This window comes from Engystomops pustulosus, chromosome 6, assembly GCF_040894005.1.
Source record: "Engystomops pustulosus chromosome 6, aEngPut4.maternal, whole genome shotgun sequence".
NCBI lineage: Eukaryota > Metazoa > Chordata > Amphibia > Anura > Leptodactylidae > Engystomops > Engystomops pustulosus.
Window position 1 is genome coordinate 80,781,198 of NC_092416.1, and position 17,546 is coordinate 80,798,743.

The 17,546-nt window shown below is 43.6% G+C and overlaps 1 protein-coding gene across 6 annotated transcripts in view; it reads left to right on the top strand.

The window, feature by feature from the left end:
- Positions 1-17,546, top strand: part of LOC140135349 (protein CEPU-1-like) — a 581,520-nt gene that overhangs the window by 427,541 nt on the left and 136,433 nt on the right. For all 6 annotated transcript variants that reach the window (XM_072156737.1, XM_072156738.1, XM_072156739.1 and 3 more), the window contains exon 3: positions 16,982-17,214. In XM_072156737.1, the coding sequence (XP_072012838.1) occupies positions 16,982-17,214 (233 nt within the window). The remainder of the gene's footprint in view (positions 1-16,981; positions 17,215-17,546) is intronic.

Consider the following 17,546-nt stretch of genomic DNA (forward strand, 5'->3'; position numbering starts at 1 on the left):
TCTCATTCCGCTGATAATAAAAAGCTCATCTTCTTTTAAAATTAATACAACAAAATCTTCCTCAGCATGAGGCGAATGTAGCGCAGGATGTTTAGCGGCTCCCACTGCCAGCAGGACCTAAGCTGCAGATTGTGAATGTCCTTCTGCCTATGATAACACATGGCCCAGTCCTGAAGAGCCACATGCAGCCATAGACCTATATACTCTTCAATGGTCTGGTATACATATGGACTTGCAGTCGTAGAGTTATAGACAGATAGATAATCTGCATTGTTCACACACATTATGATATCATATTGAAGGAGGAGATTAAAGTCTGGCTGGTTAAGTGCGGCCCGCTGAGGGTGAGGGTTAAGTCGGTGTACTGCCAGAGTGAGAAGCTTCTTAAAATATTCCGGGAAGGTGGAAGCAGCGATTGGTATGCATTAGGCGAGCTTCAATGAAAATTAACATGTAATTGCTTCAAATGAAGTAAGTGAGAGGAGGTAATCTGTTCTTAAATTGGATTCACAGAGTTTTTGTGGGCACCATAATGCAGCTGGAACATGAAATATTTTAGACCCATTCGGTGCCGCAGCCCACTCTCCTGTGATTTCTTCATAGTGAAGGGGTTAATAGGGAAGAATACTCATAGAGCCCACTCTTCCTCCATTATATCTGTGTGTCTGTTATATACTCATACTGCTGCAACATGGTAAACTAGTAAGCCTCCTTACCTGACTTATACCTCAAAGATGTTCATGGGCACTATGAATTCTCATTCCCATACAGAGGAAAGGGGGGGGGTGATGTAAATGGAGTTTATTCCGTGTATAAAGAGGAGCTCAGCAAATTATTAATAAAAAGCCTAATCTCAATGGGGGACATTTACTATGGCGTTTCCGCCAGTTTTGTGGCGCTCTCATCACATGTTCTGCTCTCAGACCTATTTATTAGCTGTCGGGGACAGAAAAAATGACTTTTTCCGTCTGCTCCGACTGTTCTCCGAAAAGGGGCGTGGCTTTGGCGGAGTGGAAACTCAGACACAATTAATATGTGTCGCAGCCCTTTTTGGGCGGTGTAAACTGACGGAAAGTAGACCAAAAGAAAACTGGTCTAGCAGGGACTGTTGGACACATTTCTGGTGCTCGGGACAGATTTTGTCCTAGGGACAGAAAATGGTCTCGGCGCCAGAAATGTCTCTGCACAGCTCTACAATATTAAATGTGTGTCTTCTTACCGAGAGCAGGTCGGTAACAAAGCCAATGCAGACACCGACACTGTAAGTAAATGTCCCCCAATATGTTTTGAGATCTTATGTTATAGGCTACAAACATTTTCTTATGCAGTTCACTTTACACACCTTAGGCCTTGTCAATATCACAGTTTTTGTAGATGGTGCACAAAAGAATAGTCCTCATACCAACTATTCGCTGAATGTGAAATTTCTTAGAAAGCCCACACCTCCCCTGGGGCTTCTTAACAAGCTGCTCAAACCTTTATGCACTACATTACGGCCCATTTGCACTCCAATATCACAAGGGTTCATACGTTTTTTTGGTCGCCATTCACAGGGGAGAACATTTACAATAAAGCCATTATTTATCACTGATCGTGTGTTGCTATAAAGATAGCTGACATTATTGGCACATCTGAATAATGTAAAAGCAGCTTAGTTACATGTCCTCGATTTAGGAAATACAGGGCACGCAGTACAATCATACATTTACCTAAAACAAATAGTAATAAATTGTGTGTAAATATTTCCACCATGTCATGGCCTAAAAATGCAATCATACTTACCTAGTAATACTGACTGACGTCATCACATCATGGCCGGTTAACGTCACCATACAATGACTAAATATTGTTGCCATGCAGTGACAAAATCAATAAGGCAAGCTGTTAGTAATTAATACCTTGATACCTGATACCATGACTAAAACCATCACAATATATTAGATGAATAATATCACCACAATGCTGATGAGAAAAAACAAAAACACTACAGGGATGTCACACAAGATTTGGTGCACAACAATAGTATACAACCAGTATTCATGACCACTCGGTGGCCCACCAAATCGTTTTGTCCCTACTTGGCAAAGAACACTATAGTGGTTCCTCCTTAGTGTTACTATACAGGCGGTCCCCAACTTACAGACGACCCCTATTAAGGACCGACCCCTCTGCCCACTGTGACGTCTGGTGAAGCTCTCTGGATGCTTTACTAAAGTCCCAGACTGCAATGATCAGCTGTAAGGTGTCTGTAATGAAACGTTATCGATAATCCTTGCTCCAATTACAGCAAAAGATTTTGAAACTGTGGCAAAAATAAATGTGTCTGGATCTCTATTGATAAAATATACAGTTTCAACTTGCATACAAATTTGACTTAAGAACAAACCTATGGAACCTATCTTGTATGTAACCCGGGGAGTGCCTGTACTGTTTTCCCCCTCTCACTGATGGTAAGTCCTTTGTGCCCTGCTCCTGCACTTGGTAATGGTGTTCTTTAGTGGCCATTAATCTATAATGGTAGCCTCATAGTGCCACACCGTTCCCAATTGCTGACTTCAGGGATCAGCATCTGGTGATGATTGCTAGGAGGTTTCTTCTCTGTAGTCTCTGATTTTATGGTGTTTGCTACCCTGTGTTGTGAGGGGAAAGGAGGTTATGTGCCATATTCTTCACTATTGCATCTCTTTATCATTTAGTTTCTTTTTATGGTTCTCCCCATGTCCTACTCCTCCATGTTACCTGCAGGTTCTTGTCTCCTCTTCATTACCGATCCTATCTCTCCCCAGATTCTTGTTGCCTTTTTATTAATAGTTCTGGAATACAGATGCAACACCCTCGCCGATGCAATGGCGAGGTAGTGCTTGCTTGGGCTCCTAAGCCAATGTGATCTTAACCTGTTGCACACTGTCATATCTGCCAGTAGTCTGCATTAACCCTTTCATAGGCTTTTCAGGTTGTAGTGTGGCTGTGTCGGACCGTCTTTTATGTAAAACACTGACCGCTACCTGATCCCTCAAACTGAGGTTTGCACATGGGGGTAGTCCGTAAACTGCGGGTCTTTAGGGGACCGGGGGTGTTACACAGATAGCACCTGGATGCCACTCATACATGGGTAAGGTTGTCAGTCAGGAGGTACTCGTGTCGCATATGCTCATGCAATGCAGATAGACACCATATAATTGCCGCCAGGGAAGAAGCGTTGATCAAACAAATATACAGGCCTTGGTGCAAGGAGTGGATTACAGGACATGACACCACACCTTTCCTACTGTACAGTTCGGTTTAATGGCGTCAGCGACCAACTGTCATACAGCTATATGTTTTGTCTTAGTCCGACACCAACCCAGGTGCCTGTCTCCAGGACCATGGGCGGTTTGTCCCTACACCTCACATAGCCTGCACTTCCTAGAAGTGCCCTTAGCCCCCTCTGTGCCCCAAAACATCTGTAGTCGAGCCGAGGGCGGCTCTTTCAATTGCCCCCGGGGTATGCAACACCCTCGCCGATGCAATGGCGAGGTAGTGCTTGCGAATACGTCCCACCTGTAGGTAACACCACATTACACTACATGGTCCTTATAGGATCAAGGGGAAATTGCAGTGGTTAATCCTGCCTGGCAAGGCAGATGTTAATGTCTGATGTAATTATATCAACCAATGTCTGTGTTACATCCTGTGCTCTGTAGCTGAGATGTGATTGGAGGAGCAGCCACCACCTGACCAAAGGGAGGTAATAAGATCTCTGGCCAGGAATGTTCTGGAGAACATTAGGTGATTATTCTAGTGTGGAATCCTAGGAGAATCAGTGTGTGCGTGAGTAATCTCTGTCTAGCCCATACCAGAGCAGGAAGAGCCTAGCCCCTGCCTCTGAAGAGTGGAGCATCAGACTAGAGTTAGTGTAGTGAGGAAAAGGGGTATCATCTTACCTTTGAAGGTGATACCTGAAGCCCTACAGGACAAGCTGAAGCTTCCTACCAGGACACAGCTGCCTCCCAGCCTGCCCTCTACTTCCAGGCTGGTGAACTATCTCCTGAGGCTCCCTCCAACTCACATCTCGGCACCCTACCTACCTGTTAAAGGCACGTTTGCTGCGGTTCCTGCGGTTCAAATAAAGAACTGTAAGTTGTTTTCTTCAACTTCTGTCTCCGTCTGGTCCCTGCTAATACGGCTGCCTTCATCACCGGCACCCTGTCCATCACCCAGAGACTCACACTCGGGACATTAAGGGGTTGCCCCAGGGAGATCCGCTATAGCGGCCTATCCCCTCATCATTTCTTGCCAACACCACCCTGCTGGAGACCTGCCAGGCTGTAGGACAGCCCTCCGGTTCCCCCGTACCAAGCACCGTGACAATAGCGTGCTTAGGCCGCAACCGCCAGCCACTCCGGTACAGCGGGCCCCGGCTGTCTCCAGGCCCCACCTCAAGGGCTAGGCCCCGGTGGGGGATGTTGCACAGACACTTCAATCTCGGCAAAGACTGCAGTGAAAAATAGTAGTAGAATTGCTTTTCACTGCATATCTAGATCCCCCCAGTGCATAAAGTGAAATGTCCTAGTAATTTTGGAGGAGGTCACAGCCTCTGCATTTTGCCCTTTGTTTGTTTTTTTATGCAGGGTGTTTGAATGCGCCGCAGATGCAGACTTCTTTGATCAGCCATTGTCTCAGGGCTTAATAGTTATGCAAATGAGAGTGAGTGGAAGCTGGCAGAGAAGCGGGCAATAGGGAATCCATATTCCCTTCCCTTATTTTTGTGACAAATACAAGCTGAGCCTGTTTTGTTTACTGACGTCTTTCCAGAAGGGGAGATTATCTACAGCCTTCAGCCTTGGTCTCACGGGGGGCAGAAAGGAGATGATACCGCTATTTAGGATCTGGAAGGTATTAGCACACAAACTAAAACATTTCTCTGATAATTATAAATTGGATCTAGGGGCCACAGAAAAGACTGACGGCTGGAGAAATGTTCTGTAAGGTGGCAGCTGGGTAATCTTGCCAATAGTATAGGCATAGTGAAGTCCATGGCTGTATCCGGACTGGTGTGAAGGACAACTACATACATGGTATGGCATCTGGCCATTCTTAGATCACACAATGTGCTAACAGGGCTCTGACCCTTCCCATGTGATATATGAAGCAGCTTTTCTGAACCTTAAGCACATATGTCTTTCCAACAATGCAAACCTAGGGAGACCATATGATGGATAAACATATTGCAAAGTCTGCTATATTGATGTGATTACAAGACTACCTTAAAGGAAACCTACCACTTGAAGTGGCAGGTTTCCGATGGCAATACCGAGCACCAGCTCAGGGTGAGCTGGTGCCGGAGCTTATTTTAGTTAGTGTTTTAAACCGCGGTATCTCGGTTTAAAACACTTTTTAAACTTTATAGCCGGCGCAGGCAGGTACGCGCTCGGCGCTTACCATGCGCGCGGCTCTCCTTCACTTCCTATGTAGCCGCGCGCATGGTAAGCGCCGAGCGCGTACCGGCCTGTGCCGGCTATAAAGTTTAAAAAGTGTTTTAAACCGCGATACCGCGGTTTAAAACACTAACTAAAATAAGCTCCGGCACCAGCTCACCCTGAGCTGGTGCTCGGTATTGCCATCGGAAACCTGCCACTACAAGTGGTAGGTTTCCTTTAAGGATGTGTTCACACATTGCGTTTGTTAACACATTGTAAATGTAATTCAATTTTAATTACGCTGTGTAGAAATTGTTTACATCACATTTATGTAAACAAAATGGGGGAGATTTATTAATCTGTCTGCGATATTGGCACTAAAAAGCTGTCTGTACCACATTATAAAGGGACAGTTTTCAGGCACCCCTATAATGGGACAAAATGGGCATGCCAGATAGCCAGTGTGTCAAAAATACTGCTGACCCAGTTTTTTGTTGTAAAACAGGCCAACTAATAGGAGGTGCAAAGCACGACTAGGACAGTCTTAAAGTACGACAGATTTATCATCCAGCATTAGACTCTCGTGTAGCATTAGGCTGTCTAGCCGTGCTTTGCACCTCCTATTAGTTGGCTTATTTTCTGGGAAAATATGCTAATACGTATTCCAGGTTATGATAGGGAAAACCACGCCTCTTTTAGCTACCTTTTAAGGCAGCTCCCTTGACATCAAACATGACCTACAAGTGGCCTTATGATATGATGCTGGGATTAAAACCAAACCAGTATATCTATTCCAGAAGGAACAGATTCTCAACTGTAGACAGCACTGTATCGAACCTGGTTGGGTCTTCTCAGTAAAGCATAGGAAACTGGTTTGGCTTAGTGAGACATATTCGGGACTTGGGAAGTAAGAGTTCTCCTTACAGAGACTTGCCATTTAAGGCCGTCATATAGGACATGCTTGATGTCAAGGGAGATGCCTTACAAGAAAACTAAAAGAGGTGGGGTTTGCTTTATCTCATCCTGAAAAACGTATTTCCATATGTGTCTACATCACTTCCACCCTGTGTGGTCGCAGAGGGGCTTTGGCGCAGGTTTTTACACAAAACTAAGCCCTGTCGGAGCTGGAGTAGTTTTGCCTGAGGGCTACATTAAGAGGCTTATGTCATGTTTTGCAAACTCCTTTTTGCTGTGGATTTTTGATTCGCAACAAATAAGTGAAGAGGTTGAGGTCCATCTCCATTACGACATTAGGCCACATGCACACTGCACATATGCATACGGAAGTGCGGTGGAGAGGTGGAGGGATGATCGCTGCTCACCCCTTCACTATCCATAGAAAACAGCACTGCAAGACAGTTCTTATGGCCAAAGGTAGAGCCTGCTCTATCGTTTTTGCAGCGACTGCACGGTGAGCACAACCGAGCACTATAGGCGTATATGAAGACGTATGTCCAGTTGCAAACTTGTGGCAGGATATACAGTACGTCCCACAACGGCGATCTGAATGAGGCGTTATACATATTAGAAACCAGAGAACTGTGGCTGGTTTCTGATGCTTGCTGAATGGCCGTAAATGCCACAGCCATTCTGCAACATTTGCAGTTACCCCATGGGTTTTTTTTTTGAGATAACATCTGTTCCAAAAGTACCCCAATGGAATACCCTTCTGAAAGCCATGGGTGAGCCCCAGATTTTTGCAACACATTTGTGTAGTGAATAGCCCCACTACAATGGTGCTCATTAGCATGCCGTAATTTGCCAGGGTTCCAGTGGTGATTGCACTGTGGAAAATGCAACAACAATACAACACAGGAATTTTTATTTGGGGGGCTGTCAGTAGCAAAATATGTTTTTGAGGGAGGGTACATTTATGAGCTTTTCCCTGCTTAGAAAATTGAAATACTAAATGTAATATGTAAAGTGTGTATATGTAAATCGGTTCCAAAGCTATTGTCATTTAAAGAAGAGCAGAACAGAACTGCAAAAATTGACCAGAACATTCAGACACCAATGACTGTCGGTCACAAAGGGGTTAATGCATGATGCAAGACTAGTATAGTTGCCTCATTGGCTATTTAAGCAGTTGAGTTATTTATTTGTGTTACAGATAATTTCATTTCTCTACTAATAAATACTCCACAAAAATTTTAAGAGGAGTACCGTATATACTCGAGTATAAGCCGACCCAAGTATAAGCCGAGGCCCCTAATTTTACCACAAAAACCTGGGAAAACCTATTGACTCGAGCATAAGCCAAGGGTGGGAAATGCATTGATCACAGCCTCCCCAATATATAGCCTGCCGGACCCTGCCCCATAGTATATAGCCAGCACCTGCCCCCCCCCCCAGTATATAGCCTGCCAGCCCATATCCCCCAGTATATAGCCAGCCCCCTGCCCCAGTATATAGCCAGCAGCGGGGGAGTCGGATTGGTGAGTTTTGATATATATTTTTTTTACTCAAGTATAAGTCGAGTTTAGGTTTTCAGCACATTTTATCTGCTAAAAAACTAGGCTTATACCCGAGTATATATGGTATTTTTGCTCTTCTCGGAAAAATGTTAGTGCAATCTTTATGCAGGAGTGATAATGGCAGGATATAGTACTTGTATACATCAGGGCTGTAGCGTCTGTAAGCCAACCTTCTGACTTTAAGTAAAAAATACACAGTCATAATGAGACTTTTCATCACCATTATGATTCAGTAGATGAGTTATTTAGGTAGAACATAATATTTATTGGAATACAAACTGCTATAAATTTAATTGGAATTATGCAGGAAAAAATCTTTTCAACAAAAATATACTGAATAATATTTGTTTAGTGAGTCTATAAATTTGTTTTTAGAAACCGTATTGCCTCCATCCGATCATCCCTCATAGATAACCTCAAGTTGGACCAAATTATTTTAAGGCTAGAGAACAGCCTCAATGCAGTAACCACGGGGGCAACATCTCCAGATATAGAGGAATTGCCTCATGAACAGTCAGTTTAGATGAAAGTTTCAATATCAGGCTTTTCTCTGGAAACAGCTCCTTAAAGAGAACCCGTCAGGCAAAATAACCCCCCTAAACTAAATATATTTTCATAAACTGCCATTAGAGAGCATTGCCTCTATCCCTTCATTGTCCCTCTACATGCCTGTAAACCTAAGCAATGAGGTCCTAAAGCTGTATGCAAATGGCCTGTGAAATGTCCAGTGAGTCATTAGCATATTCAAGCTGTCCAGCTTATTCATGAGTGGGAGGCACAGCCACACCCCCAGTGCATGACTGATAGCCTGTATAATGATGTGAGGCTGATGAGCTTCCTGGTGCTGGTGGCCACGCCCCCTGCAGCCTGTATGTGTATGTGAAAGATACAACATCTCCAGGCAGCCATGTTATAGCAGAACCTGTCAGGTACTTGTGTAGCTGATGTCTGTGTCACACGTCACACATCTGTATTAGGAGAATGTCAGCAGATGCAGACACTAGCCATGCTTTACTATACATTACACACAGACATGAGGAGGGGTAGGAGAGGGGAAGGGTAACAGGGCTGACATCACTTCCTCTGACCATGTGACAGCCTCATTTACATAATAAAGAAAAGATGATTTTACAATGATTAATGTATGAATTGACTAGATAAAGGCTGGGATGGGGTCCTTGTGAACTGCTCCAACAGGTAGTAGTGACAGGACAAGTGACACAGATCTGATGACAGGTGTCCTTTAATTAAGCAGATTAAAGAGAACCCGTCATGCAAAATAACCCTCCTAAACTAAATATATTTTCATAAACTGCCATTAGAGAGCTTTGCCTCTATCCCTTTATTGTCCCTCTACATGCCTGTAAACCTAAGCAATGAGATCCTAAAGCTGTATGCAAATGACCTGTGAAATGTCCAATGAAGCATTAGCATATTCAAGCTGTCCACTCTATTCATGAGTGGGAGGCACAGCCACACCCCCAGTGCATGACTGACAGCCTGTATAATGATGTGAGGCTGTATAATGATGTGCTTCCTGGTGCTGGTGGCCACGCCCCCTGCAGCCTGTGTGTGCATGTGTGTGTGTTTAGGAGAGATACAGCAGCTCCAGGCAGCCATGTTACAGCAGAACATGTCAGATTCATGTGTAGCTGATGTCTGTGTCTCTCACCTGTGTATTAGGAGGATGCAGCATGTCAGCAGATGCAGAACACACGCTAACCATGCTTTACTATACATTACACACAGACATGAGCAGGGGGAGGAGAGGGGAGGGGGGACAGGGGTGACATCACTGCCTCTGACCATGTGACCAGCCTCATTTACATGATAAAAAAATAGATGATTTTACAATGAATAATGTATGAAATAACTAGATAAAGGCTGGGATGGGATCCTTGTGAGCTGCTCCAACAGGTAGTAGTGACAGGACAAGTGACACAGACCTGATGACAGGTGTCTTTTAAGGGTGATGCCACACATTAGCGTTTTGATTCCATTTTGTGACGGAATCAAAACACAGCGGTGTCTTGTATTCTTTAAATGCGAGACACCGGCGCCTGCAGGCCGCCCCAGTACGTTTTGATTCTGATGCCAAACGGAATTAAAACTCCAACGTGTAGCATCACCCTAAGGGTGAAGACACACATGGCGTTTTTAGACCGTTTTTGGGGCGTTTTTAAAAACGCATGCTTTAAAGAACGCATCCGTTTTTTAAAAACACATCTGTTTTTTATTGCGCAAAACGGACAAAAACGCATGCATTTTCAAAAAAACAGATACGTTTTTTAAAAACTGATGCATTTTTTAAAGCATGCGTTTTTGTGAAAACGCATGCGTTTTTGACAGGTTTGTCCAATTATCTTAATTCAAACTGGTCCAAAACGCATCAGTTTTCAAAAAACGCACCCGTGTTTTAACGCATGCATTTTTTTTCCAATCTGAAAACGCTCTACTAACAATGGCCCAAAAACTGCCTAAAAATGCCACGTGTCTTCACCCTTAGGCCGGCGCCACTGCGAAACACCGGCGGCTCGTTCCCGATCGCAGGCGTTTCCATAGAAACGCCGATGCGATCGGGCCGAGGCCCGCCCCGGTGGGCGCGACTTTGTCTGCGTTTGCGTTTGCAAGCGCAGACAAAAGCGCCACGTGTGGCGCCGGCCTTGGTGATGCCACGCGTTCTTGGACCGTTTTAAACCATACGTTTAAAAACGTTTATATTATTGAAATGCTCTATAGATAATGGACCTGTTAATAGATAAACAGGTCCAAAGCAGCCAAGCACATGGTAAACATTCAAAAACTGAAAATGCATGCTTTAAAACAGTCCAAGGGCGCAACGTATGGCATCACCCTTGGGGTGCATCCACACGTGGCAGTGACACAAGCGTTCTTTCAAATGCATCAGAACAGCTGAGAAGAGGAGATTTCCCTGATTACATAGCTGTTAAGATTGTGGCTCAGATTTACTGTCAACGAGTGCGTTTTTAAACGCACTGAAAGCGCATGGGTTTTGACATGTTAATCATGTTTTTGGCTGATTTGAATCAGTTTTTCTTCATTTCATGAACTGTAAGCAGCTTTGAAACTTATTCAAACCAGCCAAACACATGGTAAACATGCAAAAATGCATATGTTTTTATTACGTTTAAAAACGCACCAAGAACACAGTTTGCATTGTTTTAAGTAAATGTGCCCATTTGTTGACATAGTGTTAACAAGCTCACGCCTTTGTTAACCCCTTAAGGACGCAGGGTTTTTCGGCCGATTTCTCGCTCTCCAACTTCAAAAATCCATAACTTTTTCATTTTTCCGTGTACAGACCTGTGTGAGGGCTTATTTTGTGCGTAACAAATTTTACTTTCCCGTAATGTTATTTATTTTAACATGCCGTGTACTGCGTAGCTGAAAAAAATTCCAAATGTGGAAAAATTGAAAAAAAACATCACGTGCGTCACGTTCTTGTGGGCTCAGTTTTTACGACTTTCACTCTTCGCTCCAAATAACATGCCTACTTTATTCTTTGGTTCGGTGCGATCGCGGTGATACCAAATTTATACAGGTTTTATTGTGTTTTAATACATTTTCAAAAATTAAACGAATGTGTACAAAAAAGAAAAAAATTTTTTTGCCATCTTCTGACGCTAATAACTTTTTCATACTTTGGCGCACGGAGATGTGTGAGGGGTCATTTTTTGCGAAATGAGGCGACGTTTTCATTGCTTCCATTTTGAGGTCTGTGCGACATTTTGATCATTTTTTATTTCATTTTTTATGTGATGTAAAAAGGTGTAAAAGTCGCATTTCGGACATTTGGGCGCCATTTCCTGCCTCGGAGGTCACCGCCGGCCGTAACCGTTTTTATATTTTGATAGATCGGGCATTTTGGGACGCGGCGATACCTAATATGTTTGTGATTTTTACTGTTTATTATGTTTTATATCCGTTCTAGGGAAAGGGGGGTGATTTGAACTTTTAATATTTTATTAATTTTTTTTATTTTTTAAACTTTTTTTTTTCTTTTTTTTTTTACTATCTTTTAGACCATCTAGGGTACATTAACCCTAGATGGTCAGATCGCTGCTACCATATACTGCAATACTTCTGTATTGCAATATATGGCATTTTAGCAGCACATTCATTACAATGAGCCACTGGCTCATTGTAACGAATCTGCAGCTGCCAGATAGCCTCGTGTCAAAAGAAGACACGAGGCTACCATGGCAACCGATCGCCGCCCCCCGATGACGTTCGGGGGCGTGGCGATCGAAAAAAAGATGGCGGCGCCCGCGCGCCGCCGTCTTTTAAACGCCGCCGGCGACTTTGCCGGCGGCAACGGGGGGGTTAATAGCCGCGATCGGTGCTAGCACCGACCGCGGTTATTAGCGGTGGGGGTTTTATGCATTTTGCAAAAACCCCCACCTTTGTATGAAGAGGACTCAGCCCGTGAGCCCTCTTCATACATCCCTTATACCTCTGCGCCGTAGAGCTACGGCGCAGAGCGTTAAGGGGTTAAAGGAAACCTACCACTTGTAGTGGCAGGTTTCCGATGGCAATACCGAGCACCAGCTCAGGGTGAGCTGGTGCCGGAGCCTATTTTAGTTAGAGTTTTAAACTGCGGTATCGCGGTTTAAAACACTTTTTAAACTCTATAGCCGGCGCAGGCAGGTACGCGCTCAGCGCTTACCGTGCGCGCGGCTACATAGGAAGTGAATGAGAGCCGCGCGCATGGTAAGCGCCGAGCGCGTACCTGCCTGCGCCGGCTATAAAGTTTAAAAAGTGTTTTAAACCGCGATACCGCGGTTTAAAACACTAACTAAAATAAGCTCCGGCACCAGCTCACCCTGAGCTGGTGCTCGGTATTGCCATCGGAAACCTGCCACTTCAAGTGGTAGGTTTCCTTTAATGCAATATTAACAGCTATGTAATCAGGTAAATCTCCTCTTCTCAGCTGTTCTGATGCGTTTGAATCATGTGTTACTGCCACGTGTGAGATGCATTGTTACATTGTAAACACTTGTCTTAGGAGGTTAGAGTTGCACATAGTTGTGTATAGCGGCAGCGGATTAGAAAGCAGCATGGTGCTGCGCTTATGCCTCTGTAGATCATCCTGCGAGGAGGCATATGGCAGCAGTTACAAAGGATTTTTGCTGAGCTAGTCAACTGTATGATAAGTTGGGGCATTGATCAGCTGGGCACTTCCTTGCCTGGTCCTGGCTGCTTTGCTGAGGTAAAGCTCTTCACCTACTCAGAAAATGAAAAACTTTTTGAATGTGCTGCAAGAAGAGCTGACGTCTGAGAAATTCACAGCCGAAGCCAAATCACAGACGATTCAGCCATTTTTATTGAGTGGTGTTTGGATGTGAGATAAGTGCTTATTTGCTGCAGTTAGAAGGCAATGGCTTCTCCACACCTGGAGGTTATTTAGACACCACTCATTGCAGGATTAACTGTGTGTAGTGCAGAGAGCCTGATGGCTTCTTATATTGAAACATCTCTATAAAATAATAGCAATCAGCTCGTAACTCTGCTCACGTCTCTTCTCCACCTGCACTGTCACTGCGCTCCCTGCTGATTTCCTCTCCCGTTTTCCCATGAATCTTTCATCTATTGCTGGTGTCAATCAGACAGGACAAGCATGGTGTGTATTGCACCTTGTGCAGGAGTCTTCTAGACTCAATGGGGGACATTTAGGGTGCGGTCACACGTTGCAGTTAAAACTGCATCGCAATCAGTTTTGAGGTGGTTTTAGGTGCAGTTTTGTCAATTTATCAGGTGAAAGACCTGAACTGAACGGGTGAATTTGATTTTGAAGGGGAAACCTGCTCCACAAATGTCATTCACCCATTCAGTTCTTGTCTTTCACCTGATAAATTGACAAAACTGCACCTAAAACCTCCTCAAAGCTGATTGCGATGCAGTTTTAACTGCAACTTGTGACCGCACCCTCACTATGGCGTTTCTGCCAGTTTTGTGGTGCTCTCACCACATGTTCTGCTCTCAGACCTATTTATTAGCTGGCGGCACCAGAAAAAATGACTTTTTCCGTCTGCTCCGACTCTTCTCCGAAAAGGGGCGTGGCTTTGGCGGAGTGGAAACTCAGACACAATTAATATGTGTCGCAGCCCTTTTTGGGCGCTGTAAACTGGCGGAAAGTAGACAGCTCGGGACAGATTTTGGTCCCAGGGACAGAAAATGGTCTCGGCGCCAGAAATGTCTCTGCACAGCTCCACAATATTAAATGTGTATCTTCTTACCGAGAGCAGGTCGGTAACAAAGCCAATGCAGACACCGACACTTTAAGTAAATGTCCCCCAATTTGTTCTTTCTGTTCATTCCTACTTTGTCCACCTATCCCTGTCACTTTAGTGTCTCTTCTGTCCATCATGCTGCAGGAACAATCCATGGACAACACCGAGAACCGCCAGATACACAGTGACAGCAGGAAACAACACAGCAGAGAAATGAAATAATAACAACACAGCAGAGAAATGAAATAAGATATTAGTGATAATCAGTTTATGTTATGAGTGCCTAGAGATTTAGGGGGGTATTTAGGGCAAATCACCTATCCTCAGCTTTTGTAATTAGTTTCAAAATGCATTATAAACGCAACTAAACCGCTTCGTGTGACCTCACCCTTAGAAGTAACCAATTTTTTTAAAAAAGCAAAAATTTAAGAATTTTGACGAAAGAGGTTACTGTGCAAAATGTTAAACAGTTAAAGCATGTGAAATAATTCCAATTTATATGTTAAAATCGGGTCCATGAAAAGAAAAACTTCCTTTGCGCCTGCCCTGGACCAAGTGCAGATTTGCACCTAAAAAGTCGCAAAAAAGTCGCAAAAAAAAAGGTGAAAAGTTGCATGGAACATCTGGAAAGTTAAGGTACATGAGGCACACTGCAAAAGCTGCAGTCCGAGGTGCACTTGAAGAGTGCCAACAAAAGTTGCAAAAAACATTCACAAAAAAGAGAAAAACTAGTCGCAAAGTCGCAAAAAAAAGACAATTTGCCTAGCTGAAACTATGATACATGTGCCTCGAGGAGTTATAATAACATGGCTTTCTTGTCATTTGTGGTTTATAGAGCAAAGAGAATCTAGGCAGGAATATGAGGAGTAAAGTTGCATATAGGGGAGGCGATGATAATAACTTTCCATGTTCTTACATTGTTTAATTGTTTTAGAAAACGGCAGAACTGTAATACAGTATTTTTCGGACTATAAGGCACACCGGAATATAAGGCACACCCTCAATAAATGCCTGCAAAATGTCTAGGTTCATATATAAGGCACATTGAACTATAAGGCACACCTGATTATAAGGATGAATGACCAGCAGGTGGCAGACCTGTGCACAGTTCAAGGCAGCTGTTGTCTGTAAGTAAGGTTCGTATATAAGGCGCACTGGACTATAAGGCGCACCTTTGATTTCTGAGAAAATCAAAGGATTTTTTGTGCGCCTTATAGTCCGAAAAATACGGTAGCCTTTAAAACTACAAAAAGTGCATATAAAATGTGGTGCAAAACATGTACAAGAGTTTTTTAGCCATGTTTTTCTTATTTTATTTCCCCAAATGTGTTTATGATTGAAATTATTTGAAGTTTAATATGTCAAAAAATAACCTTTTTTTACACAATGTTTATGTATTACAATATAAAATGTGTACATTCATGTCCACCCCTTCCCTGCACATCATTTCATCACTATTAACAATTGATGTTGTCCTAGCTTAACTCCTACCCTCTCTGTACAATGACCTCTATTTAGAGAACACCAGTTACCTGTTATTACATCACTAAAATGGATGATGCTTATTATTGCCTGCTCCTCCCAGAAACAATGACCTTTGTATAGATGACACATTTGATCCATCATTACATTATTACTGACAATAGATGTCTGTTTTAGACAAGGATTTTCTTTATTAAACTGTATTGTTAGTCATCAGAGGGGAACAAAGTGATCAGGACATAGAGATGTTTTCTACTAGTTTCTGCTGCAGCTCTGCTGGTTTCTTCAACTTGTAAAAAACAGAAACTAAATAAACGTACAGGGTTACTGATCAAGGAGAGTCCATATGAAGACCTTTTCCCACTGCTGATTTTCTGCACTCCATTCCGTCCTCTGTGCAGAGACCATGATGCTTAACTGCATTATTAAATTTGTCTGTTACTCCTGACTCTTGATGTTAATCTGTGACAGTGGACATCACAAGGGTGTGTGCCTTCCAGTTTAAAGGGTTTGGCCACTGCTCCCATCCATAAAGTGGTAGGAGATGGAGGGTCATCTGACCACACACTCCCATGAGCACTCAGCTCTCAGGACGCTGTAGATGAGTATCTGTGATCTCCTTTCCCTGTTACACAGCCTTGTCATGGTGGCTATAATGAGAAGTTCTGTGCAGCTCTGTCTGGAAGGAGGACACTGCACCGCTTCAGCTTTGATGAGAAGAGGGAAGGAGCAACAGTCTAAACAGTGGTGATATCATCCCATGGCGGGAGGACAGATCAAACGAGAAGCTAATGCAGTACACTCTCCTCCATCCAGTAAATTGCACAAAGCTTCTCATAACAGCTCCCTGTGACATGGCAGTGATGGGCTATGTGACAGGTTAAGGAGATCACTGAACAGATTGCTCTCAGGACTCTGTAGAGGAGTGCTCACTGGAGTGTACGGTCCATCTCCTGCCTTCTTATAGACGGGAGAAGCAGGCTGCTGAGCATGAAGGCTTTTCTGAACTAGAGCTGTTCCTTCTGTTTTTAAGAACATTGTGCAGTACTGTTTCTGAAAATACTTTAAGAAGTTGCTTTATATCATTTCACAAATACATACAAAATTATAAAGTGGCTAACTCATTAAATCACTACAAAAAAGGATGCTTATCACAAAATAAACCAGGGATGAAAGTTTAAAAAAATTTGATGGAGTGATCCACTGTGATGAAGTGTTATCAAATGTGACATAATTGAGTGTGGACCATGGAAGGTGAGGGATGCAACATCTTGGTTGTAGACTGTAACAGCATTAGCTGTGGGTTGTGGCGCCATTAGGTGTAGACTACGGTATTTGGTCTCTATTTTGCTTACATGTCTTTTTTTATCTGTAGGTGCACAGTGGACAGCAGAGTGACTCGTGTGGCATGGTTGAACCGCAGCACTATTTTATACACCGGCAATGACAAGTGGTCAATAGACCCCCGTGTGATACTTGTGGCCAACTCCAAGACCCAGTACAGCATTGAGATTCAGAATGTGGACATTTATGACGAGGGACCCTACACCTGCTCCGTGCAGACAGACAATCACCCCAAAACTTCCCGTGTGCATCTTATTGTACAAGGTAAGTGTAACCCTTAGGTTAGTGCTAGTCGACTTGTCCTGGCATTGGGGTCATTCTTTATGATGCAGGAACAATCTTACCAGTGCATCCGCAAAATTCTGCAGGTTCCAGAGAATCCTCCACAGAACCTTCTGGAATGTAGCTTATCTTGGTGAATATAACATGGAGCACCCACCACTTCCTCCTCCCTGGGTGTATTACTTTGCCGCCCCTTGTATCTGCTATGCTGTATTGTGGCTTGTTCTTACAATCAGCCGGCCCTTTGTTAGTTACAAATAACTTCCCTCTTCATCCAGCGCGACGTTAATCTCCCATTCACAGCCATTGTTTGC